The sequence below is a fragment of the Prenolepis imparis genome, unplaced genomic scaffold (genome assembly GCF_030444845.1).
Source record: "Prenolepis imparis isolate NDT839.2.m4 unplaced genomic scaffold, iyPreImpa1.0 SCAF_4, whole genome shotgun sequence".
Lineage (NCBI taxonomy): Eukaryota > Metazoa > Arthropoda > Insecta > Hymenoptera > Formicidae > Prenolepis > Prenolepis imparis.
The window spans coordinates 357,126-381,508 of record NW_028141162.1 but is presented as its reverse complement, the minus strand read 5'-3'; the positions used below and the strand labels follow the sequence as shown (position 1 = coordinate 381,508).

Below are 24,383 nucleotides of genomic sequence, written 5' to 3'. Positions count from 1 at the left end.
TTAAAGATATATTTAATTTTATACATATGTTATAAACATGCATATATACACTTATATGTGTGTTATATGTAGAATTCTGTGAATATCTGTCAATGAAATATATATTTATACAAAAAAAAAATCGCCTACGTATTTATGTAAATTATTCACTTCTAATAAATATGTATTCTATCATGTACAATTCAGTACTGCAAATATCTTAGCTTGCTTTAATATGTAGTTTTTTATGCTTCAATATCTCGATAGGTGTGAGATATAACATTTGTGAACAATCAGGACATTCGTATGCTTGACTATTAGGTTTACGTGTGATATTTTCACTTTTTTCGTCGACATTGGTTTGTACATGTGCGGTTGTACAACAGTTTTGATGCTGAAGTTTTTCTATACTCGATAAAACTGCTTGAAAATTACAATTTTGACAATGCCATTCAGTTTCGTGCATTTCTATAATTAGCTGTTCACTCCAGTCAGTTTCTCTTATACTATAATGTAATAATAAATGATGATTAAATTAATCTCTAATCTGTTGATAATAAAATAATATCTCTATTGATTCAATATTCTTTTGCACTCACCAATTATATGTAATACTGTCTGTTACACGAGTACCACCTTTAGTTACATTTGGTATACTCTTAAAATCGGCTTGGAAAGGATTAGGCTCTATGCATGTATTATTATTGCCATTACCAACATATATCATTTTTAAATCGGCTGGTAGCAACCGTTTTATCGTATATGGTACTGTAGTGTGCATATATTCGATCAGTTCTTGAGTAAGATCTTGCTCAACTTTACTAAAATCTTTTATCTCATTGTTTGCATCATCAGATCCTGAAAAAATGAGACAGGTTATATTAGGTTTACTATAAATATTAGATAAAGAAAAGAAAAGAAAAGAAAAAGAAAATACAATTCAATATTGTATCAGAAATACATCTTGTACCTTGCAATTGCTGCTTTAATAAGAGATCCCATTTATTTCTCAATTTAGTCGCTCTCATCAATAAAGTCTGACCACTGTCAGGAACAGGGAATTCTAACATGAACCATGAATCGCATGCTATTCTGTAAAATGTAAAATCCATTATTGTATTTGATTAATACTATTTTTCTCTCTTTTACTGGAAAATTTATATATTGTAAAAATGCAGACTTATATAAAATTAGTACAAGTGTAGGCATAATATATTATTATACTTACAAGGAGAATATACTATTTGTGTTTATTTCACGTGCAAATAGCAACAATGTTTGTGCGGCAGGCATTCTTAAAGTATTTACTAGATATGGTTTTGTAGTTTCCAAAAGGGATCTGTCACATGTTTGTTGTAATGCATTAATTTACTCGTATTTGACAAATTATGTTATAAAGTAAACAAATACTTACAGATATGCCAGTATCTGATGTTTAGGGCTGACAGGACTCTTACTTTTAAACCCTGGTATCGATATTACATCCGCTTCTTCAATTTGCAAAAGCTGCGGATGATTTCCAAAGAAGCTCATTGGATGCAACGCAACATATGGTTTTGCTTTTGTATGAAATAATTGCTCACTCATAGACTGAATAATTTAAAAAACATTTGTACATATAATCATATAGGCACAATATATAAATAAATATATAAATTACAAATAATATAGAATATGTAATTTTTATTATACCTTGCAATAATTGAACTCGTCAGCACAAGCAAACTGTGGATATAAACCACTGCATAATATCAGCTTCAACATTGTCAAATCTTTATAGCTACATGCGGTGGACGCTGTCAAAAGATTCTGCACTTGACTCGAATCATTTCTCATTCGAAATTCTATATCTTTTATGTCGAGCTCTCCATTGTCATCGTTATCTTCCAATTGTATATCAAATGTCTCTACTTTTAATTGTTTACGTCTTCTAGGTTCACTTTGCTTGTAAGTTCTTTTGAGAGACTTTAAAAGTTTTAATTCTCCATGCCTCATCGCACGTTCCGCACTTGTCATGGAAGAGTTCGGGAGACTTTTGAGTAATTTACAGTCCTATATAATCCGCCATAAATCAAATATATAGAATATTAAATCTATTATAATGATATTAAAAGTATATTTGTGTAAATATACACGAAATATATGACTAACTTGGAGTAATTCTTTAAATTGAGTCCTTAATTTTGTCATTTCATAGAATCGCTGCTCCTCTAAACCTCTTCTTCGGCACCACTTTCTGCTACTGTTACTGCTGCCTCTATATTCTTGAGAATTTTCTTGCTTCACTTCCAGCCATTCTTTAAACGCGTTCAGCAAAGTTATTGGATCACCGTGATCAGATTCTAATTTTTTTCTAGATGTCTTTAATATTATTGATATTATTTTATTGCCAAATTAAGTGTAACATAGTTTCACTTATTAAGATTAATTACCTCGCATTCTGCATCTCTGTATGCCCTATTGGTGAACGGTGTTTGTATACTTAGAGCAGCCGCCAATGATAATACAGGTTCCACTTGATGGAAAATGGATCCCATTATTAACATCTTTCCTATTGTAATATCAACAGGCAGTCGTGCCAAGGTTTTACCAATACACGTGATTTTCTCATTATCCGTGAGTGCACCCTGATTAAAATATTATTAATATTTAGCACTTTGCAAGATCAAAATATTAATATTTAGCATTTTGCGAGAAAAACAAAAATGCAAGATCTAAAATACTAACGTGATCTTTTAAAGATAATATAGCGTTTTCTATACTGTCGGCTGGCGGTGGCTCTATAAATGGAAACTTTCGCGCATCAGGAAGTCCCATTGCTATCATTTGTAACAGTGAAGAATCTAAGGGTACACGTTGTAATTCTGGCGTCGAATATCTTTCTAATGCTTTGTAGTCTTCCTCTGAATAAATTCTATAAAAAAGTACAATATCGTTTATTCTCAATCTCATAGATAATATCATTTGTAGAGAGAATTACAAATTATTTGCCTGTAACAAATTCCAGGTCCAGTCCTGCCCGATCTTCCCTTTCTCTGTTCCGCACTGGCTTTGCTTATCCAGAATTCTTTTAACTTTTGCATTTTACAAGATGGATCATAACTCATTTCCTTCACTTTTCCACTATCAGCGACAAATCTGATTCCGTCAATAGTAATGGAAGTTTCTGCAATATTAGTTGCAACAATGCATTTTCTAACACCTTCAGGTGCATAGTCAAATACCTAGGGAAAGCAAAATTATTTTTATATTCTTTTATGTAACAAAAATGATTTACAAAGATACGCGAAAAAAACACACCTTATCTTGTTCAATGATGGAAAGAGTACTATGAAGTGGTAAAACAATCCAATTATTTTTCTTTGTACTATATTCCTTGGCAGCATCTACGACTGCAGTAATTTCACTTATTCCACTCAAGAATATTAATAAATCACCCTTCTCCTCGGCTGAAATATTTCTATCATTGTAATTATAATAATGTAATGGCAATTTTTTAATTAAAATATAGCAAACAGTAAATAATCTTAATTTTTAATTAAACTTTATTACAATTAATGTAATTATTATTACAGGACAGTGTGTGTGTGTGGATCTAAAGTTTGTTACTGTAATTAAAATAAAATTTCTTCCTCACCTGGATATTTTTGATCAATTATTTGCATTATTTGCACATATGGACTTGGATTAAATCTGTCATTTTTGTATCTGAGATCTTCTACAGTTACAGGACGGTAGAGCAATTGAATAGGATATAATCTTCCAGGAACCTAAATATCCATGAAAAATCTCAGTATTATGTATATATATTCGATCAGTGTTTTTAAGTATTTAAGTAGTATTCTAAAGTTTTAAAATATTCTAAAAATAGACTGTTTAAATATTTTATGTGACTTACTTCTATTATTTTAACATCTTCCTTTGCAAAATAATTACTAAAGAGCTCTATATTAATAGTGGCAGACATTAATACCAATTTCAAATCAGGTTTTTGATAAATAATACATTTCATAATGCCCAATAATAAATCTCCATGCAGATGACGCTCGTGCACTTCATCCAAGACTATCACATCATATGTAGATAATGCTGATTCACCCGCTATCTGTAAAATAATTTGTAATCTGTAAAATCTTTTTCGAAACTGTCTCTAGTAATTTGTTCAATTACTGAAATATTTACTTGTCGTAACAATAAACCTTCGGTTATGAATGTAATGTTTGTCTCTTGGTTTCTCTGTTTCTCAAAACGTATCTGATATCCAATTTTGCTAAGATTTTCACTCAATGTTTCCAAAGCGACTCGTTTCGCTAATGAGATACACGCTATTCTTCGGGGCTGCGTACATGCTGTATTATAATTATGAACCAAAAATATAATTAGATCACATTATATTAAATATATAATCATATAAATATAAGAAATATTTAGATTGACAAGTAACTTTAAGACTACTTTACCTATTTTTCGAAAACCAGCTTCGTACAAGTATTGGGGGATTTGAGTAGATTTGCCACAACCTGTGTCTCCTGCTATAATGGTAACTTTCTCCTTTTTCACCATCTCGATAATTTTATCTTTATATTGTGCCACCGGTAAATTGGCCTGTGCGTTTCTAAGTTTTTTTAATTTGCTGAATTTTTCCTTTTGCTTAAAATCCAAGTACAAGACTATCACATCCCTGAATTTTAGCAGTCGTGATTTCGTCAATTGTTTCACTTCGGGGACTCGTGCAAACAATTCTCCATACGATAAGCCGAGCTTGAAATTTAGACAATGAGACTTGTGATGTCTTTCCGGCACCCCGATAGAATTTAGAGCGGAATCGACTGCGGATTCGTCGCCGCTGTCACCCAATTGTTTCTTCACAGATTCGTATTTCTCGACGAATTTCCAAAAATCCACGACGTCGTGAATGAGATTCGAATTCGCCGCAAAGATCTTATTTAACTCGTGCTTATACTTGCTGAAGTAGAAGTCTTGATCGCTTGCCTCGCGACGACTCGTCCAAGATGACGAGGTTTGCGACTCGTTGAAGGTTTGCGCTGACTTTGACGAGCCGCGCTCGTCGTAATGTTTTTTTCTGTAATACTTGTCACTTTCGCGTCTACGTTCGCGGCTGGACGAACGTCGTTTCGTCCCACTCCTTGACGACATTGTTAATTCGTATATCGCGCCACAATTTCACTCTTTTTCAGCCTGTGATATATTGTAACGGCAATGTTATTCCGTTCGTTTATCAAGTCGCAGCACGACTTGCATTTTTGCATAACACAAAACTTTGCAAATCTCTTAATACAAGATATTTATCTAAAACATTTGTAGACACATTGCAATACTCTTTAACCTGTAATACTGTAATAAAAATGAGTGATAAACATAACCTCTTCTGTTAAATTAAATCAAACAGTAACTGGTTAACTTCACTTCGCTCACCGGTATATACAAAGTGCAACTAACGCATTTGATATACAACTGACAATGAGATTAAATTAAATTAACGCTTAAACTGACGCTACAAATATTTGATCGATATATCGAGATGGAGAAATCCTTATCTCTTTTGCTCTGATCAATCAAATGATTCAAATGATAGAAATGATTGAAACATTCACGTGCCATAACAGTAGGAAGGAGGAATAAAAACACGGCCCACAGACGTAATAAAATACGTAGATGGAACATCAGCCACCGATATGCGCGCGCGTTCGACTTTAACCTTCAAGTGGCGCTGCGTCACGTGGTCGCGCGGCGGTCGGAATTCGGCGGCGCGGAGTGGGGGAGAGTGGTGGGGGGTGCGCCGTGCGCCGCGCGCGCATCCCCCCACCACTCTCCCCCACTCCGCGCCGCCGAATTCCGACCGCCGCGCGACCACGTGACGCAGCGCCACTTGAAGGTTAAAGTCGAACGCGCGCGCATATCGACACGCGCTCTCTCCCTCTCGCCGTAAGCTAATCGACGAATCACAGTCGAGCATTCTCTAAAGTCCCTAGAACATATGGAGGCTAATCGCGGAATTTTCCAGCGCAACTTTGCGTAGAGAGTTTCCCTTCGTTGTCTTCTTCTTCTTTATGGCGTATCGTAAGGGTGCATTTTCACTTGACGCTGTGACGCTGGATTTCAGCGTCAAGCATCAATAAAAACAAATTGACGCTAGCGTCTGTTGACGCTGGCGTGAAAACAGCCTAGCGTCCAAGTTACAACTATGACAAGCGTCTCGTTCTTCGTTCTCTGAAAGCTGAACAAATCAAGCTTTTTCTTCTTGACGCTAGCGTCACAAATCAGATCACGTGATCAGTTAGACGCTAGCGACAAATTGATAGTGAAATCGCACCCTTATGTCGTCGCGTAACCAATGCGGCGTATACTTATATTATTTATATTATATAAAATAATTTGTACGCTCGCGTTATTTGTGTTTAATATAAAAATAATTTGCATACAATATACTATATTGAAATATGCAAGCGATGAATTTTGGCTCGTCTTTAAATATTAAAAGTCGACACTATGTCGCCGAAGACCCTATGCGGCGCATACTTATATTATATATATTAAATAAAGAAATTTGCACGCTTATATCTGTTAGGAATAAAAATAATCTGCAAACAATGTACTATTCGAAAAAACAAGCGAGTAATTTTTGTCTCTTTTTAGAATATTAAAAATCGATACTTTCTAGCCATAAACCCTATAGGACGCAGACTTATGTATTATGTATATTAAATAAAAGAATTTGCAGGCTCGTATTTGTTTAATATAAAGAGCCAATAATTCATCGCTTATTTTCTTCAATAGTACATTGTTTGCAGATTATTTTTATATACCATACAGATACGAGCGTGCAAATTCAATCCGTTAGTAAGATTTAATTATTAATAATAAATATAAGCTAATAAATAAATGAAAAATAAATAAATTTTAATATAATTTTTTATAACTTAATAATAATTTAAAACAGTAACTTAAAAAATAATGAAACTTTTTAAATTATGAAAAAAGATGAAACTAACACGATACGAACGCGAACTGTCATTATCATGATCGTGACGCGATACACATTGACTCTAAACGCGCACTTTTCGCGTTTACATGACTTTTTTTTATAAGGGATTAATAATTTGTTAACTATTGCAATTATTGCAAAATAATAGAGGACTTTCCGTCTCAGTTTAGTCCGCTCTATCTGCATACGCGAATTTAGTCCTAAACATTCTAGGACGTCCTGCATAATTGCATACTTTCGGTTCCTGACCTGACCAAGTATGTGCAATGTATATATTGGAGGGAAAACGAAAAAAGGAGAAAGTTAGAAGAAAAAGATACATGTACAGAATAACATAACTGAAAAGGTCAGATCTTTTTGACCTATATGTTAAAATACGTAAAAAAAGAATGCATTATACTTACTAACACGACATTTAACGCGCACAAGTCTTACATGCACGCATTTCATTATCGCTAATATTCGTTTTTACAAAATCTCTTATTTTCAGTTTTCGCATCGATCAATCACATTATTGATTTGTATGAAGAGGGGATTCAATGGACAATTTAATACAGTATTGAGACTTTAATATAAACTCCGAAATTCGCATCCAGATTGTCTCAAGGATAAGGCTATGCGCTTTCTTATTTACATCGTCACACGCGATAAATTAAAATCAAAATCGGATCAGACAACACGCATCACAAGATTAGCAGTAAAATCAACTATTAGTCAATTTTCTCCAATGTTCACCAGTAGATGGACAGTGGCTAGTAACAGCAATAAGTGCTCGAGAAAGCTCTCTATATCAGTGTTATCATCGTTAAGATTAGGGTCACGCCTTGAGACGTCGCGTGTCTATTATCGTGCAGTAGTGACGCACGGCGTCCGCCTTCTCAGAGTGTTTCTCCTCAAACAAAAATCTCGAGAGATCTCGGTGGAATCTCGACGGCAAACATCCGATGTGGGGTACGCGAGAAAGAATTCTATATATCAAATTATCGTCACGTTACGTCTCACGAACGGAATCTGAGTTTCCGTAGCGTCAAGATCGCTGGTGACGCACCGAAGAAAAAAAAAATAATACTGTTATCGGCGATACACGATGTTCGGTAACGCGGTGCAAGCGAAGCTGGCGTCGATGGTGGTGATCGGGGCCGGAAGCTTCTTCGTCGGCGTCACTCCCGCCTGCTTCATCTCACGCGCGCAGCATCTACAGCGGAAGCTGCTGCTCTCCTGCGCCCTGTGCTTCGGTGCCGGCGTTCTCTTTGCCACCTCGATGCTTCACTTATTACCGGAAGTGCGCGAGGATTTGCCGAATTACGCCGAACTGGTGTTCTCCTGCGGCTTCCTCGTGCTCTACCTGGTCGAGGAATGCGTTCATTATTTTTGCCGAAGCGGCGTGACCGAGTTGGCCGATGATGATTCCAGACGCAGAAGTACGTACGAGCGAGGGTAGGTACGTGCGCTAAAAGAGTTTCGAATCTACGAGATATTTTTATAAAAATATAATATACATATACCATATCAAATATATTATAATAATATTTATATAATATTTATATATATTTTCAAATATATAAAATATATTTATATAATATTCTTGAAAGAGCGCATTGATATCGACGAGTAAGAGAAATGATTGACGCGTAATCATAATGCACTTTTTATTAAAGCAGTTGTATAATCTTCATCTTTTATTAAAGCAATTGTATAATTTTTAGCTTACTTTTTCAACTTGCATCTATTTAATACGAATTAAGTAAATATAATTTAATTAAAAATAGTAAAAAATAATTATTATAGTATCAGGCTTTCTTGTTGTCTCTGGAGTATTTTTGTGATAGACGCGACGTAATATATAACGTTGCGATAATATCAGATCATTCGTTATCATCGATAACCGATGAGACAATGTTTGTTCACAGAGTGAAAAATCAAAGTTTTTAAAGAGACTATCATATAAAAAATATACAGCGATTTAGAGCGTGCTGCTTTAGAATTTTTTGTGAAAAATTTCTTAATGTAATAATAATTAAAAATATAACTTGATATATAGATATATATTTTGATGCAAGAGAATAAGAAATAATAATATATAGATGTGATGTATATAAATTTTTTTCTCTCTCTCTCCTTATTACTCTAATAATAAATCAAATCTTGCAAATGATTTTAAGGAATTTCAAATAATATGACTTTTTTCTGTAAAAGATTACGCGAGCTTATTTTGATAAATTCGTGCGAAGAATTTGATTTGTCTTTTCGTCACTATATAGGAGAGATTTACACAAAGATAAATTAACGATGATCGAGCCTGAGATATAAGAGAGATGATGGCCAAAGATATTATTTTTTACATTATTTTTTTGCTACTTTTCTTTGTTCTCGATCGGGTAAAACTTGTCGAAATAAATTCTGATAGTACAAACGATAGCGATCTTTCGCGCAAAATAATCGCACACTCGAAGAACCATCCTTGATTCTCGAGTAGTCCCTTAAGGTGAAAAGTGAGCTTATCTATATAGTAATAATGTCCACACGGGAAATGTGGAAAATGATTGAAGTTGAACTATTGTTGGACGTCGATACTCTATATGAGCTTTTCATATTGCTAGTTTGAGCATATAAAATTGCCATCGACATTGGAATACTTTTTTTACTATCCGCAATAAGAATCGAGGTCGAATACGCTCGAATGTCTTAATGCAATGTTTTATATATATTTACATAGATTATTTGTTTAAATTCACTTTAATTTTTGCATTTTTAATTTATATATCCTTGAATTATAATTACATATACAAGTCTCTTGCGCTAACTTTATCTTCACAATCTTTTCAACTTTAAAAAATGTATATGTAAAATGCTACAGTATTCCCAAGTAAAAGTTGAAGTAATTTTTGATGATAGAGAAGACGCGATTAAATGCCGGTTGAATAAACGGTAAAGTGAAATTTCCTCGCTTTCAATGCGCATATCTTTGCATAATTTCGATTTTGCTTCTCTTTGATCGAATTTTGTCTCTTGAATTTCAGTTGTTTCAACTGTCGGAACCATTCCCATGGTGTCGGTTACAATGCCGCCACACAAGACAGCAAAGTTTACGTATCCGAGGGAGATGCGAGATTGCCGTTTAATCATCGACAGAGTTCCTTTGGTAACAACAACCCCAATAGTGCATGGACGTTTAGCGGTTACGGTACGACGCGATGCAACGTACATGACGGCCCTTCGTCGAGTGAGGGGACTACATTTTTATGTCATGGAAATCACGGGGAGCAATGCACCGACTCTAACACCGGTCTTGCAGGTCTTGCCCTCGCCCTCACTGTACACGCCGTCCTCGAAGGACTTGCGATAGGGCTGCAAACGCAAATCGCCGAGGTATGCGCTGCATACAATTTAAATCATAAACTCTGGGAAAAAATAAATTTAGAGTCCACTGCGTGGGTACAATAATAATACAATAATACGATGAATAATCATTTAAGCGCAAAATTGCAATAAAACGCAAAATATTTCAATATTAACTCACTCTCTCTCTCTTTAATTAAATTTGAATAATGTTTAAATTTTAAATTTAATTATCGGAAAAAAAACTGGAAAAGAGAATATTACGTTTTCTCTATACATTATATATATTTGTACAAAGTAAATTGAAACAGATAAATATAATAATAACGTGTTGTATAATAATGCAGAATATTTCCTAACTCGTGGAATATTTGTATGTTATACGCTAATATTTTTTCAGGTTTTGTTGTTGACCGGAGCCGTAGCATCACACAAATTTGTCGTCGGTTTCTGTTTGGGATTGGAATTGGCGGGAGTCAGCAAATCTGTGCCTAAATTAGTATTTGTAATTTTCGTATTCGCCATCGGATCTGTGATCGGAATCGGTATTGGCATGCTAACATTTCAGGTGAGAAAAAATTCTCTTCAAGTTCTTTCTCATTCTTTAGATCAACTTTAAAGTCGATATCTTTAAAAAAACACATCTAATTATATTGTTTGTTTCGAATGCATGCAGGCAGATACAGATTGGTCAAAGATAGCACTACCGATTTTGCAAGGTCTGGCAGGCGGAACTTTATTGTATGTTACCGTGAGTGAAGTTCTTCCGAGAGAAAGAGCGAAATGGCACAAGAGTTTGCGCAGATTTGCGGGTGTTTTGCAATTTTGTTCGGTATTTGCTGGATTTATTGTTATTTTTCTTCTTAACAATTATGTGGGTGAGTGAACTGTGATTATATTATATTAGATTTTAAATTAATTTAGATATAAGATTCTTTAATAAATATTTGAAATCAAATTATTTCATTTTGAATGATTTACTGATTACAATAATATATATATGTATACCTTTGACAAAGCTATGTATGTGATATATATTCAGATAAGTGTTGCGCCAAAAATTACGTTGTCGATCAAGTCTTTGACACTTTTTGAGTAATTAAAGGGAGCATTGTACAGAATATTAAAAACTGTGCTGCAATTCGTATTGACGTATTTGTTATACTTATAATAAGTTAGTTGGTCCATTATACTAGTATCTATTGTTATAATAAGTTTATTTAATAGTTTCATAATTAGTTATTATAAAAAAAAGATATATGATTGTACGCGTACTTTATTGATTTTGTATAACAAAACCAAAATTATAATTGAAATATTAAACTTCCTCAACGCAATAGGATGGATTTTTAACTTATTTTGTATACATCACATATATGTAATATATAAAATATCTCGTAAAAATAATCTATACGCACACATAAAGATTCTGTTGTAGAAAATCTGTTTTATTTTATTTTATAATTAATTTCTCATTGATTTATCGTTGATTAGAATTTGTGTTTAATGAAGTAGTAATGAATATCATGCTTTTCAATGTTTTACCGTCGACTCTTTGACAGTTTTAGTAGGCCGCGAATACTTTTCTCTTTTATTCCTTTGAAATGATATAAAACTACGTTTCAAAAAAGTCCTTTTTTTTCCGGTCCATACAATTTTCAGTCCGCCATGAACGGCTCATATTCGCGGAACGTTTTTGTGAATATTATTGTCGCGAAGCTGTATTCTTCGACATCGCGGTTTTTCGCGTAAGAGAGATTAATCTCACGCCGCGAAAGAGAACGTTAATTACGCGGAACTGTTTAAGACAGAAATGGCTCAAGCTCTCGTCGAATTTGCCACAAATGGAGGAAAAAACCTTATAATAAGTTGCGTCATCATATGCGTTCATTCTTCTTGTCAAGTTTGTTCGCTGCATAAACCAGCGGCAATTCCGAGAATGGATTCGCTCCATTAGCGAATTACTCGGACATATAAGAACGAGCAGCTTTAAAAGGACACATGCATTTGAAGTCTTAAGTGAGTATAATCCTCGTATAGTATAAAAAAATATAGCGCGAACGAAATATAAATTTCGTCTCTAATCGCTTTCGACAAAAAATATTGCACCGTATATTAAATGCGCAAATATATCAATAGCTCGCAAAACGTAATTATTATTTCAATTATTTTGTTTAGCGGCGCGCATTTTACAGCATTTTACGGTATGAAAGGTGGACGTATGGAAGGTGGATGCTCCCGATGATCGATAGCACACGAAGATTAGATCAAGATCACTATTGACGTCTACTATATGCCTGTATCGCGTTTCAGCGTTCCTTGGTGTAACGTACGGGGAGATGCGATAAAAGAGCTCTCGTTCCTTTATTAGAAAATTTAAAGTCGACAGAGCGTTAGCTAACGCGACACGAACCCTCTCCCTCTCCCTCTCTCTTTCTCTTACGATCCGCATAGAATAAGAAACTTGGATGAAATTTCGTGAAACCCGTCGTCGATAGCCTACTTTTCTCCCTCGCGCCCTTGGTCGAACAGACGTAATTTCGACAAATGGACTTGACTGGCGCTGGAAAGAAAAAAACTCAGCCGCTCGCGGCGGAATAAGAAAGAAAGGCGGATTTCTTTCAGCGCGCTTCTTTCAGCAATCTTACGATTAATCTCTTTCTTCTTTTAAATGTCAAAGCGATATGTGTCTCGCGAACAAAAAGTAGTTTATCACCGAATCGTGCCGCTTTATACGCGACGTGCACCGACATCCACGTACGTACATATGGGGTGTCACGCGTTGGAGGACGTCAGTGCTCGTCATCAGTCTTCTCGTCGAGGTCATCTTAGATAGTATACTTAGGTCTTTCGATATTTATGAGGCTTGAGAGTGTGCGACGGACGCTTTATTTTATATCTACGCCGTGAAGTTCAGTGCGCATGTTGCCGCGCGAGACCGCCATCTTTGTCTTTTTTTTCTCTTTATCTTTTTCTCTCGGCATGTCGCCGCGTCACTTGGTCGTCACGCGGCGATGTCGCTCCGCGTTTCACGCGATTTTTATCCGTTCCGAGTGATCTACGCGTGCCGAATTAAAGTGGCAGACGATAAAAGTATCGTCGCAATTATATTATTTTTCAGTTGACATTTGCGTTTCTATCATATTGATGAACGATTAGAAAAAAACTACAGTGTATCGCGAGTTATCTATCTACTCCAAGTCCACATCGCATCACTTGTTGTGGATCACAGGTATATAATAATTAAATAATCTCATAAGATATTAATTTAATATAATAATAGTAATTGTTAACTATTATTAGAATATAATTATATATTATAATATGATCTCGTAGATAATTGTGTAAATAGACGCTTGACGCTTGTTGCATGTGCAATTTTCGATATTCGATTTTCGATATTCGATCGCTCGATTATCGAAGCGCAACGCGCATGTTGCCGCGCGAGACCGCCATCTTTGTATCGCTCTTTCTCGCTTGATGTCGCGCCGCTTCGCAGTCGCACAGTGATATCGCTCCGCGTTTCGTGCAATTTTTATTCGTCGGAAGTGATTCCGTGCATGTCGAATCAGTCGCGGAAGTGTGTGAGTAAAGTGACTGAGGTACTGTCATAATTATAAATATTTCCTCAATTTTCCAAGTTTGCGTTTCGATTATGTATATATGCGTTGATATGTTTTGAAAAGGTTATGGTATATATTTCGAGTTATTTAATTGTTCGTCACACCAATAGGTTTACTCGCGATTGTCAGAGCAATTGAATAATTATATCGCGAGATAATAATTTAATCTAATATAATAATTATTAACATCGATATGAGAGAGAAAGAAAGAATCAAGTTTGGCATATCGATTCGCCAGTTTCGTGCGCCTTTTGCATGTCAAGATCGGCGAGTTCTTTTCTCGTTTCGTCGAGAAACGAGCGACGCGCGCTAATAATTATCGCCAGTGATTACGGTGTCGGATGAACGTCGATCGTGACGTTTGCGATAATTGCGATACGTATGCGCGATCGGCAATTTAATCGCGTTTTCGCAATCACGAACGTACGCGTTATCTGTCGAAACATCCCTCGCATATATGTATCTCGCGTTATTTACTTATCCCGAGTGCATCGTGTCGCGCTGATCGTGCTGCAAAGCGGACATCGCTATTACCATTACTGATCGTAAACAAACGCGCTTTATTTGATCTTCTAATCGTGCCCGTTTCGAATATACATATATGTTGACCGTATATCGAATGAATTCAATCTGAATCTAATTCGAGTTTACGATTTTGCCGAAACAGTAAATATCTCTCTCTCTCTCTCTCTTTCTTTCTCTCGTATCTCTTTTTTTCATTAATATTTTAATTCATTTTCTCAAAAATGATTTCCTGGACGAATATGAATGTGCGGATATATTATAAATTCCCACAGAAACGATTACATTTCAAAAGGACAATTTTTAAAAATTTATGAAATTAAATTATCTCAGTGATATTTATACTTTGCATTTTGCACAAATTAATTTGCATATACGAATATGATAAAATTGTAGAAAATATTCACGAATAAATTCCCATTGATATGCGTATTATTTTATTTTACGCATATAGTATATGTTAAATATAAAATTGTTGAACAATTTACCGGATGATTATAGCAGCATATTGCACAACAAATTATGTATACGATAAGTTATAATTTCGTTTATTCCAAGCGTATTTCATTCTCATATATATTATTCTCGTATATTTTTCTAGAAATAAAATGCACGAGTAAAGACGGGACAGCTAGCGTGTCGGGCGAGACGTCAAGCGCGTTTGTAGCAATAACGCTGTAAAATTTGTTAACGTAATAGACGATGGTGAACAAGTTTTAAAAGACGCATAACGCTCGAAAGATTATTACGTTAACGCGATCGTAATTAGTCGCGTTGCCTTGTCTTCGCGTATTGTGTGTGTTACCTGGATGGAGGAGCTGAATCGATGCCAGAAATCGCCGAGGAGTTGGCGTCGATGGAACAGCTGGCGGATCTGGCCGGGCGGTAGCACAGGTGTGACAACCGGTGAGCGAATTCCTTTATTTATTATACATGCAGTTCGTTTATTTATATTGACCAGCGCAATATCGCGACTCTTTTTTTCGATCTCGATCTCTCATTATTTGATCGGCAACGATCTCGATCAGAAATTGATCGGGCGACGCGTTTATTCGCTTCTGTATAGAAAATATATGAAATATTTGTGGATCTCTTGTATTGACAGTTTTTGTTTTATAAATACACGAAAAAAGAAGACGAGATATATATTTTTGCAACAAAAATCTTTTATGAAATAAAATACATATACGAACTGTATTTTTTGAACGGCATAACTAAAGCTGATTAAAGTACATTTTACGTTAGTAAGCTTAATTTTGGAGAGAAATTTATGACGGAAACTGGCTGCGAGCACTTTTCTCGTGAAGTCCTTATTTCATAATCTCTAGATAGTGGATAGTGATTTTGCACTTGAAGCTAATATTGTCATGCAATGTTTTATTTCATTATTCTTTCGCTTACTTTTCGTTAAGTGGAATGTTATAATATTAACAAAAGTGCTTTTTAACAATTTTATCGTATTGTGTAAAAATATAAAATTGCAAATTGATTTATAATCGCTGTCGCATTTATAAACATTAATATGAAAAAACATACGACATTTATTTTGTTCTTTGCGTAAAGTTATATAATATAAAGTTATTACTTCCACGCAAATTATTTACTATAATGAAATAAAATAATAATTACATTATATATCATTATCTCGAGGCTTTATCAAATCAATTCTTTCATATTACTATATTTATTAGACTTTAGACCATCGTATTACAAACTATATGATATTTTTCTAACATAGAAAACGCAGAGTGAAAGAAATGCAAACGCAAGTACATATTTTTAAAAGATATGTTTTTTCAAATATATACAGAAGGATATATAGGAACTGTTTTTTTTCATTTTGGAAAAATTGTTCGTTGATCGAGAGTTAGATTGATTCTCATCCAAGTGGTTATCTCATCTCGGATCACATCCCCTCCGGCGGGGGTTAAGCTGCCTCGAGTTATGACGGCAATTAAGCGTTACAACAGTGTTTACCTTGTAACTAACTTCTGCTGACCGGTTTACCGGTTACCTTCGTCTCGACTCCGCTCACCGGTTTACTCTGCGGCGAGATTAGCGCGCGATTCGATTAATGTTAGAGAACACCGCTAACAGAACATATAGTTTGTCCATGGATAAGTTGTGGTCCCAGATGATACAGAATTTATTTGTTAATGAAAAGCTGTATGCTGTTGTATTTCAAGTATGTGAGTGTCTTGAGTATCTGAAATTGATCTTCTGTTTCCTAAATAAAACCCGTTGGGAGCCGTTATTTAAAATTTCTAGTTCATGAAAATATGTATATATCTATATATAAATCGAAGAGTAAATCTGTCAAAAAGTTTGAGGAATACAAGCTTAAGAAATTAATGAATATTATTCTTCTTTTAAGTTGTGCATTACATTTATGTATTCTTTACATAAATTATTTTGTATAACGAGAGATATATATTTAGAGATTATGTAGCAATATCTTCGCAATAACGAATTTTTCGTTATATAAATTGATAAATTTGCTCGATTTAAAAATAATAATCTACTTTGGAAAGAATATAGAAATAATAGAATAGAAATAAAAATTACTATAAATATACCATAAGAATCAGTTGAACTCGAGACTAATATTACGTTTAATTTTTCTAACAATGAGAATTTCGATCTCTCTTCTTCTTCTTTAATTCGGATTATTGCGGATTACTGTGGATTTTCAATGTATATATTTTTGGTCAGTAATGTGTCGCTCGTTTATATCGAATTTATATTTCACGCGTGAAATATCCATATGTTGTTTGATTTTTTTTTTTTTTCAATTTGCGCGATATTCTATATAATAGCTAAATCCTATATATTCAGGTATCACAATTTTGCGTGTTTTTAGCGCAAGTTCGATCCCGGAAATTATGCCCGCACGCTGTGTTTCCGTTATTTGCCCGTTGACGCGAAACTTGTTTCATACCGTCAGGCCGACTCGTTACAGAGCGCTTCTGTTCGATGCCGTCGCTTATGGGATCGAAAATAGAATCGTTGATGAGATTTGTTGGAGAGCTACCGGGCGCATTAATGGGCGACAGCCTGTGCTTTTAAACGATGTTAACCCGACATCCTTTCTCGCTATTAGGAATACCAATGAAGGCGTTCTTCGATCGGATCTTTCGAGGTTCTCGCTCAGACTCTAATATCTTGGTACAAAACGTCGAACGGAGGCGGAGAATCTAAAATGACAATGAAAGGGAAAGAGGGAGAAAGGGAGGTCGCGTGAAAATGATCGAAGAGATGAGAACGCGACGGATGACGAAAGAGAACCCAGGCGCTGAAAGGTATTTGTTAATCGGTTCGCAGGAATTCAATATAAGGGAGAATAATGAACGATTCTTATGGCGTTTTCTTATAACCGTTCTCTCTCTCTCTCTCTCTCTCTCTCTCTCTCTCTCTTTGTTATAATAAATGCCGCGATATCTCAAATCACTCGTGCGTTATTTGGCTTTTCAGTTTTCATCAGTTGCGGTGAACGGTACTCTTCTCGTTCGATATCAAATCAAATTGTCAGACTTCTGATATTAAATTGTCATCGTGATGCGTTGTGCAGTTTCCGCTAATTTTGCTGCCCGTCCTACTTTCCGAGAAAGTACTCGGAATTTCTCTAAACACACGCCAACTCAGTCATAATCCATTTGGCCACAATCCATGGTTTTCGTCATACTTTCATCATCATGATGGTCCTAAACCTATCCTTTTAGTCCATCAATTTCTAGTTGACGGACGTTGAGGGATGAATCGCTAATCAAAAATTTGTCACACTTGTATCAATACCGATTACATACCGATTTATGCAAATAATAACAATTAGTAGATTAGTAAATGTTTTCAAGTAATTTTTTTCTTTAAAGTAGTTTTTGTCCAAAAAATTTGTATGTAAATTACTGTGAACTAACAGATATTTAAATCATGCTCAGCATAATGATCAAATAATATCGCATTTGTGTAATCTTCTAACCCTCCTCTTTTACAACTTGTGCATAAAAAATTCTCCCATATTTGAAGATCGGTTGAGGATGAGGGTATTTTACGTCCGTATTTTTTTGACATGAATCTCCCGTTGCTTGGACGACCGTCTCCCCACCGTCATTAGAGGAATTTCATTCATAGGAATTCATAGGAATAAAATGCGCGAGATATCTCGTCGGCTTATCCTTCTTTTCTCTCGTAACAATCGTATACCTATGTATGGTTTATATTTCGTTCCGCGCGTATCCATGATTTTGACATAAATTGCCAGCGAAAAGACGGTAATCCCCAAGTAATGATATACGAGTTTATTATTCCGACACTAAGTGCCTGCCGCTTCCTTCCCTTCTCCCGTAAATTTGCTCTGCGTTTTGAAAAATGTCGTATATCTACTGTCGTAGAAAGCTGGTTAAAAGTATTTTGCTCGATCTCGCGGGATATTAATTGCACGGTGTCGAAAACAGAGATAGCTGGTCGGGACAATGGTGTCATGCTCAACAAAGAAAATGATTCATTTGTATTACACACGTTCTTTTTATCCATTGTGCTGCAAATTATTAATTTATTGTTTTAGATAAATTTTCGCAAATTTTCGCACAGTTTTCCAAATTGGCTCGTAGTTTTCTCATAATTGTACAAACGTCGATTTCAATCTTAAAATGTTTTCGCCACTTTCTTGTGAAATAACGATTCGCCATGCTCTCTATCTTGGTCCTCGACAGAGAGAGAAAGGGGAGAGAGAGTGAGAGCCGATTAAAGTACGACGAAAAGAAGTTCTTTGAGATTCAATGAACTGAAAATGTATCGTAGATCGAATAATTAGGGTATGCAATGGGTGCTTTCTAATTAGCGACACAAGTTGACACAAGCTGACACAAGTATCATTCTATCTTTTATTATCCTGAATGTAGAAAAAAGACGGAATGACGCTTGTGTCGACTTGTGTCAATTTGTGTCACTAATTGGAAAGCACCCAACGTGCTAATACGTATGCCAGGGCAATTTCTGACGTCATCGATATGTATAAGAACATTGTCTTTTGGACACAAAATTCATTGAAATATCCGAAATTTAGCGCATTTTTTTTACATTTCCGCGCATTTATTTCTTATTCGAATTATTTATAATTTTTGTTGCATATTCTCCTTTCCCCCTCCTCTCTCTCTCTCGTTAGACGATTTATGATTTGCGATAAAATTCAAGACATAATAATAATATTATTATTATTTATAAATTTTATGTGTGGTATAATGGAGAAAACAAAACGTAAAATACACACAAATCAAAATATATATCAGGATACACGTATATACATTAAAACATGTAGCGTATAAAATTATTAATAGAATTCTGTCTTGAATTTTATCGCAAATTATAGATCGTCTAAAGAAGCCTTTAAAGAGTCGTGTCTTGCGATATGAATATAGCTTTGATCACTAAAAAAGTCGATATATGTGCAAAAAAGTAACGCTATATGTATACAATATCAATAATGTTCTGTTGTGTGTGTGTATGTGTTACGTTTAATAGATAGCTTCTCAACCTGTTTCGCTCGTGACTTTTTATATACAGTTTTTATATTTAGAGACGCGCATCAATCTCACAATCAGCCTTTTTCAGAAGCGCGGTGTTTATGGGGCGTATGATAGTTTGGTGAATTTTGTAGAAACACAAACGTTTATATTTAAATTCGTTTATATTTAAATAGCCGAGGAATCGCTCAAATATCGATCTTGCACATATAATATGCGCGATACGCTACGTCAGATGTGTCGATATCACTCGCCTCGAGGTGGATAAAATATCGTTTTATTACGTAAAACACGAACGGAAGTCTTTCCTTCACATTCAATGAATCCCATTTGTCACGCTTATTAGCGTTCAATTGCGGTTGCTAATTCATGAAAATCTAATTGTGAATCTGGATTCTAAAAATTGTTCACAAATTTAATTCTGTTTATAAGACTTATGTAATTATGCTATGCATAATTTTTAAACATTAATAATAAGAATAAAACTGAGATACATATTCTACATCTCAAAAAATGTTATAACATTTAAATGAAAAAATGAGTTTTTAAAAATAAAATTTGTTAAAAATACTTTTACGTATATGTTATATTAGTTTTTTGCATTTTAATTTAGATTTAATAAAGATTGAAACATTTTGGAGAGAATATACGCGATATAATATATTGGGCAATCAAAATTGTTGACATATAAAATTTCTCTTATTAAGTATTTGAATAGACGTACACATATTATACATGTATTTGATTCGTTTCTAACGTTATACGGAGTTTATCAACAAAATTACGGTAATAGAGAAAGAGAGAGAGAGAGAGTGCTTTCTTCTTCGGATCAAGCATCGTAGATGCCAAACGACGCGTACCATCATGGGAGAGTATATCAGTCTAGGAATAGCTCTATCGCGAGCGGGCATATTATTATCTTTGCCATTAAAACATCCCCTTTAGTTAGCATTTCACCTTGCAACGAGGACAAAGTATCAGCGGTACGGCGCGGGGAGCGTATATCTCTCCGGCAGAGCTGATCTTACACGTCGTTGCTCGACAAAGTGAACCGACACCATATACGTATTAATATCTAGGGTCCCTGTGGCTGTCACCCTCTCTGTATTTCTTCCTATCCTGCTGATTTTAACGCTCGAAGTCTTCCGCTTATACTCGTTGTGTGTGTGTGTGTGTGTGTGTGTGCGTGTGTGTGTGAGTGAGAGAGAAAGAGAACTCTGTGCTCTGAAATCTATGCGCCGAGAACGACGAATAAATGCGCGCGCAAAACTAAATTATGTTAAGACATGCCGATCGTGTTGACACACAAACTCGCGAGAGCATTATTTTATCGCGAAAACTACGTCTTCTCAACGAAGCGTGACAGCGACGATGGATGGTTTATTCTACACGACATCTTTCGATAGAATAAACACGATTTTAATTTTCATGATAAATCAGATTGTGTTCCATTTAAAGAATCGACGTTTCTTTTTAATTGAAATACAAAGATCCTTATATTTTTCCAAATTATAAACGAGTGGAAATTGTAAATTTTTCGCGAATAAAATTGCTACGACTAGATAGCGAAAAGAATTTTGGGAAAGCTTTATATATATAGTATAGACGCGAAGATATATCGGAAGTGCATTGAAATAAGGAAAAAGAGAAATGTTCAGAAACTTTGTACTTGTTATGCTAATCATTCTTTTCTTCAAAAGTTAACGCAATTTTCTCTCAATGTTATTTTGACCCGAGAGGCTTCTCTTGGTACTTCCCTCTTGACCTGAAATACTCGATTGCGGTTCATTCTTCGATAGTTCATTATATCATTTGTTATTTTTACATCATAGATTGCCATTCCTTTTGCGCGTACTTATTATTTTAAGCCCTAGGCTTCGTTCCATATATTTATCTATCTTTATCTTGTTGCATCACGCGAGATAATTAGGATTTAGGTAAATGAACTGTATGCGATTCAATCTCTTTTATGACGTATAACTAAGCATTTATATTTTAATAATTTTTATCATTAGCAAATTATGACGTCGTTCGCTATTTATCCAATAGTTTCAATTATCGTCCCCTTGCGATTCTGCTATATTATACACCATCATCTTTCGTATCCATGGTGCACGCATCATCAACAAATTATATCAACCCTCGCCCACTCCGCGTCCCTTTATATTTAGCCTCTATATTCCTCCTCTCTCAGGGTAGTTGCAAAAAGGGAGACGCATCATTTTACTACCGAGGTACAGTTCGCTTCCGGCGCTCTAGAAAAAACGTACCCCTGTTCCTTTTCCCGCGAGAATCTTGACGCGCGGTCCATACAACCCGGTTGATCTTTGGAGGAACGCGGAGAGAGATTCGCGCATTCTGCCGTTGCGCACGCACATCAGATTTTCGCGGGATTCGTCGTCGTCATCGTCATCGTCGTCGTCGTCGTCGGCGTCGGGCCGCTCCAGCTGGCGCGCCGCCGGTTCGCTCACTCTCACGGGTCCGTCAGTAGCCCAGCGCCAGTCCGCCGAAGTGCATCTACCTATCCGCCTTACGACGTCGTAGTCGCAAGGGGTGTTCTAGTGTGTGGTCCCACCGCATTTTCTCTCTCTCTCTCTCTCTCTCTCTCTCATCCTCAGGACACGGCACCGTCCTGCAACCCTGCGGACGACGAACGTCATCTCTCATCGTTCGTGCGCGTTCGATGCCTCAACCCCTCGTCACCCTCGCGCCGCCCTAGCCGCGTGTGCGGAGTGTATTCGCGCTTTTTTTCTCTCCCCACTATTTCTCCCCTTTTTACTCGCCTTACCCTTCTTCCTTCATCCCGGTGTGGACGTAAGCTCATTGTTTCATCGAGTGAAAAAGGAAAAAAACAGGTGACTCTTGTGTTTTATTGTTTTTATAAAGTTCTTTCTTCTCGTCCCCGGTCCTTCTTCCTTATTCTCTCTTTTTCTTTTCTCCTCTTACCGTTTTTTTCCTCATTGTCCTCGATTCGAGAAATTACACGTCGGGAAAATTAAAATGCCGATCATGAACGTTTTTTCCTTCAAGTCCCGTGTCGTGTGTGTGTGCCTTGACTCCTTCGCAACTTTGTACTTGTAATTTGCTCTTCGACACTTGGTCACGCTTTTCTCTTTTATCGTAATGCTCTGAATTCGGTTATAATACAGAACAATCTCAAACAAGAAATAATTTCGACGGAGAGAGTGGAGTTTATTTCTATCTAGCACACTTTAGCAAAGTGATTAATCTATTTTGAACAAGAGTCGTTGATTTATATTTCATTGATTTTATAATTAGAGACAATTTTTATTTAGTAATTTTAATTATAGAAAATTATAAACTATTTCTTTTGAAAATTTAAAAACGCTTATATAATTTCGCGATATTTCCGCGTGACTTTATGTAATTAATATGTGTTTCGTGCTTTTGACTCTGTTTACAAATTCGTTCTTCGTTTTGCAACATTTCCAGAATTGCGCGTTTTAAGCGAAATGAATGGTTGACAATAGATATGTCTGTAAGAGGATCGCATTATTATATATACACCGGGTGTCCCATTTTAAAGGACCCACTCAAATATCTCAGAAACACTGCGTTAAATCGAAAAATGTTTTCTACAAAAGTTGTAGGGTTTCGAGAGGGACATAACATAGTAATATTCATATGACCTTGGGCGGCGCCTCCAAGGTCAAGTGAAGGTGAGAATGAATTTTTTAAATGGAAACCCATATTTTTTATTATAACATCTTTTTCTACTAATTAATTTGAACAACTTTTATCTGAAGCATTTTTTTATTTTCCTAATATGTCTTCTTCTTTTCAAAATTCATTTCACCTTCATTTGACCTTGGAGACGCCGCCCAAGGTCATATGAATATTACTATATCCCCCTCGAAACCCTACAACTTTTGTAGGAAACATTTTTCGATTTAACGCAGTGTTTCTAACAATGAGATATTTGAGTGGGTCCTTTAAAATGGGACACCTGGTATATATATATATATGAGAGAGCTGCTTGTCAATTGTAACATAAGAGCCCACATGTCATTTTTGTTGCTTTTAATCCAAATTTCACTTTTAATCCATTAGGCGATCTATACCATCTGTAATTTTGCGAGTAGACCAAGCATTTGAAACGAAAATCCTAGTTTCCCGCCTTAGATCCTAGCGATTATCTTTTTTTTGCATTTTCCATCAGTTCTAACATATAATATTTTTGAATATAACAATTTATTTGTTTCTCTATATTAAATCCATGGAAATGTGTGTGTTTATATGTGTAATGAGAACATATATTTGAAGTATAGATACTTTTATTAACCTTGACGGATGTTGGATAAAAAAGTGACGAAAATTATATATATACTTCTCGAGTGGCTACATGATTCTTTTTACAACTTTTTGCCGAAAAGG

General features: G+C 35.4%; 3 protein-coding genes across 5 annotated transcripts in view; 2 read left to right on the top strand and 1 right to left on the bottom strand.

Annotated features, from left to right (window-relative positions):
- Positions 1–82: 82 nt before the first annotated feature.
- Positions 83–5,726, bottom strand: LOC145935700 (putative ATP-dependent RNA helicase DHX34). Its single transcript, XM_083037235.1, has 16 exons — positions 5,416–5,726; positions 4,440–5,334; positions 4,162–4,328; positions 3,878–4,084; positions 3,617–3,749; positions 3,280–3,428; positions 2,971–3,203; positions 2,707–2,893; positions 2,412–2,606; positions 2,131–2,340; positions 1,672–2,031; positions 1,394–1,569; positions 1,208–1,318; positions 950–1,071; positions 579–837; positions 83–485 (listed from the first exon to the last, which is right to left on the bottom strand). The coding sequence occupies exons 2-16, from the start codon at positions 5,134–5,136 to the stop codon at positions 200–202; spliced, it is 3,492 nt and encodes a 1,163-aa protein (XP_082893361.1). The 5' UTR covers positions 5,137–5,334; positions 5,416–5,726; the 3' UTR covers positions 83–199.
- A 1,905-nt stretch (positions 5,727–7,631) lies between these two features.
- Zip88e (Zinc/iron regulated transporter-related protein 88E) lies at positions 7,632–11,596 on the top strand. Its single transcript, XM_083037254.1, has 4 exons — positions 7,632–8,422; positions 10,006–10,354; positions 10,725–10,892; positions 11,001–11,596. Exons 1-4 carry the CDS (start codon positions 8,073–8,075, stop codon positions 11,208–11,210), a joined length of 1,077 nt encoding a protein of 358 aa, XP_082893380.1. The 5' UTR covers positions 7,632–8,072; the 3' UTR covers positions 11,211–11,596.
- A 1,775-nt stretch (positions 11,597–13,371) lies between these two features.
- The window catches only part of LOC145935702 (dual specificity calcium/calmodulin-dependent 3',5'-cyclic nucleotide phosphodiesterase 1A), a 106,454-nt gene continuing 95,442 nt past the window's right edge, over positions 13,372–24,383 (top strand). The window contains exons 1-2 of one of the 3 annotated variants that reach the window (XM_083037242.1): positions 13,372–13,556; positions 15,071–15,375. In XM_083037242.1, the coding sequence (XP_082893368.1) occupies positions 15,279–15,375 (97 nt within the window). In that variant the 5' untranslated portion in view covers positions 13,372–13,556; positions 15,071–15,278. Of the gene's footprint in view, positions 13,557–13,789; positions 13,927–15,070; positions 15,376–22,226; positions 22,844–24,383 lie in introns of those variants that run through there. The other 2 variants (XM_083037241.1, XM_083037243.1) reach the window with 2 other exon arrangements.

Bases quoted from the DNA above. Each gene is read 5' to 3' on its own strand.
- LOC145935700 (XM_083037235.1), bottom strand. From the start codon at position 5,136: ATGTCGTCAAGGAGTGGGACGAAACGACGTTCGTCCAGCCGCGAACGT. The intron at 4,329-4,439 runs GTAAAGTAGTCT...ATTATAATACAG, and splicing joins AGCTGGTTTTCGAAAAATAG to CATGTACGCAGCCCCGAAGA. The intron at 3,429-3,616 runs GTGAGGAAGAAA...GAAATATTTCAG, and splicing joins AATTGATCAAAAATATCCAG to CCGAGGAGAAGGGTGATTTA.
- Zip88e (XM_083037254.1), top strand. From the start codon at position 8,073: ATGTTCGGTAACGCGGTGCAAGCGAAGCTGGCGTCGATGGTGGTGATC. The intron at 8,423-10,005 runs GTAGGTACGTGC...CTTGAATTTCAG, and splicing joins AGAAGTACGTACGAGCGAGG to TTGTTTCAACTGTCGGAACC. The intron at 10,893-11,000 runs GTGAGAAAAAAT...GAATGCATGCAG, and splicing joins TTGGCATGCTAACATTTCAG to GCAGATACAGATTGGTCAAA.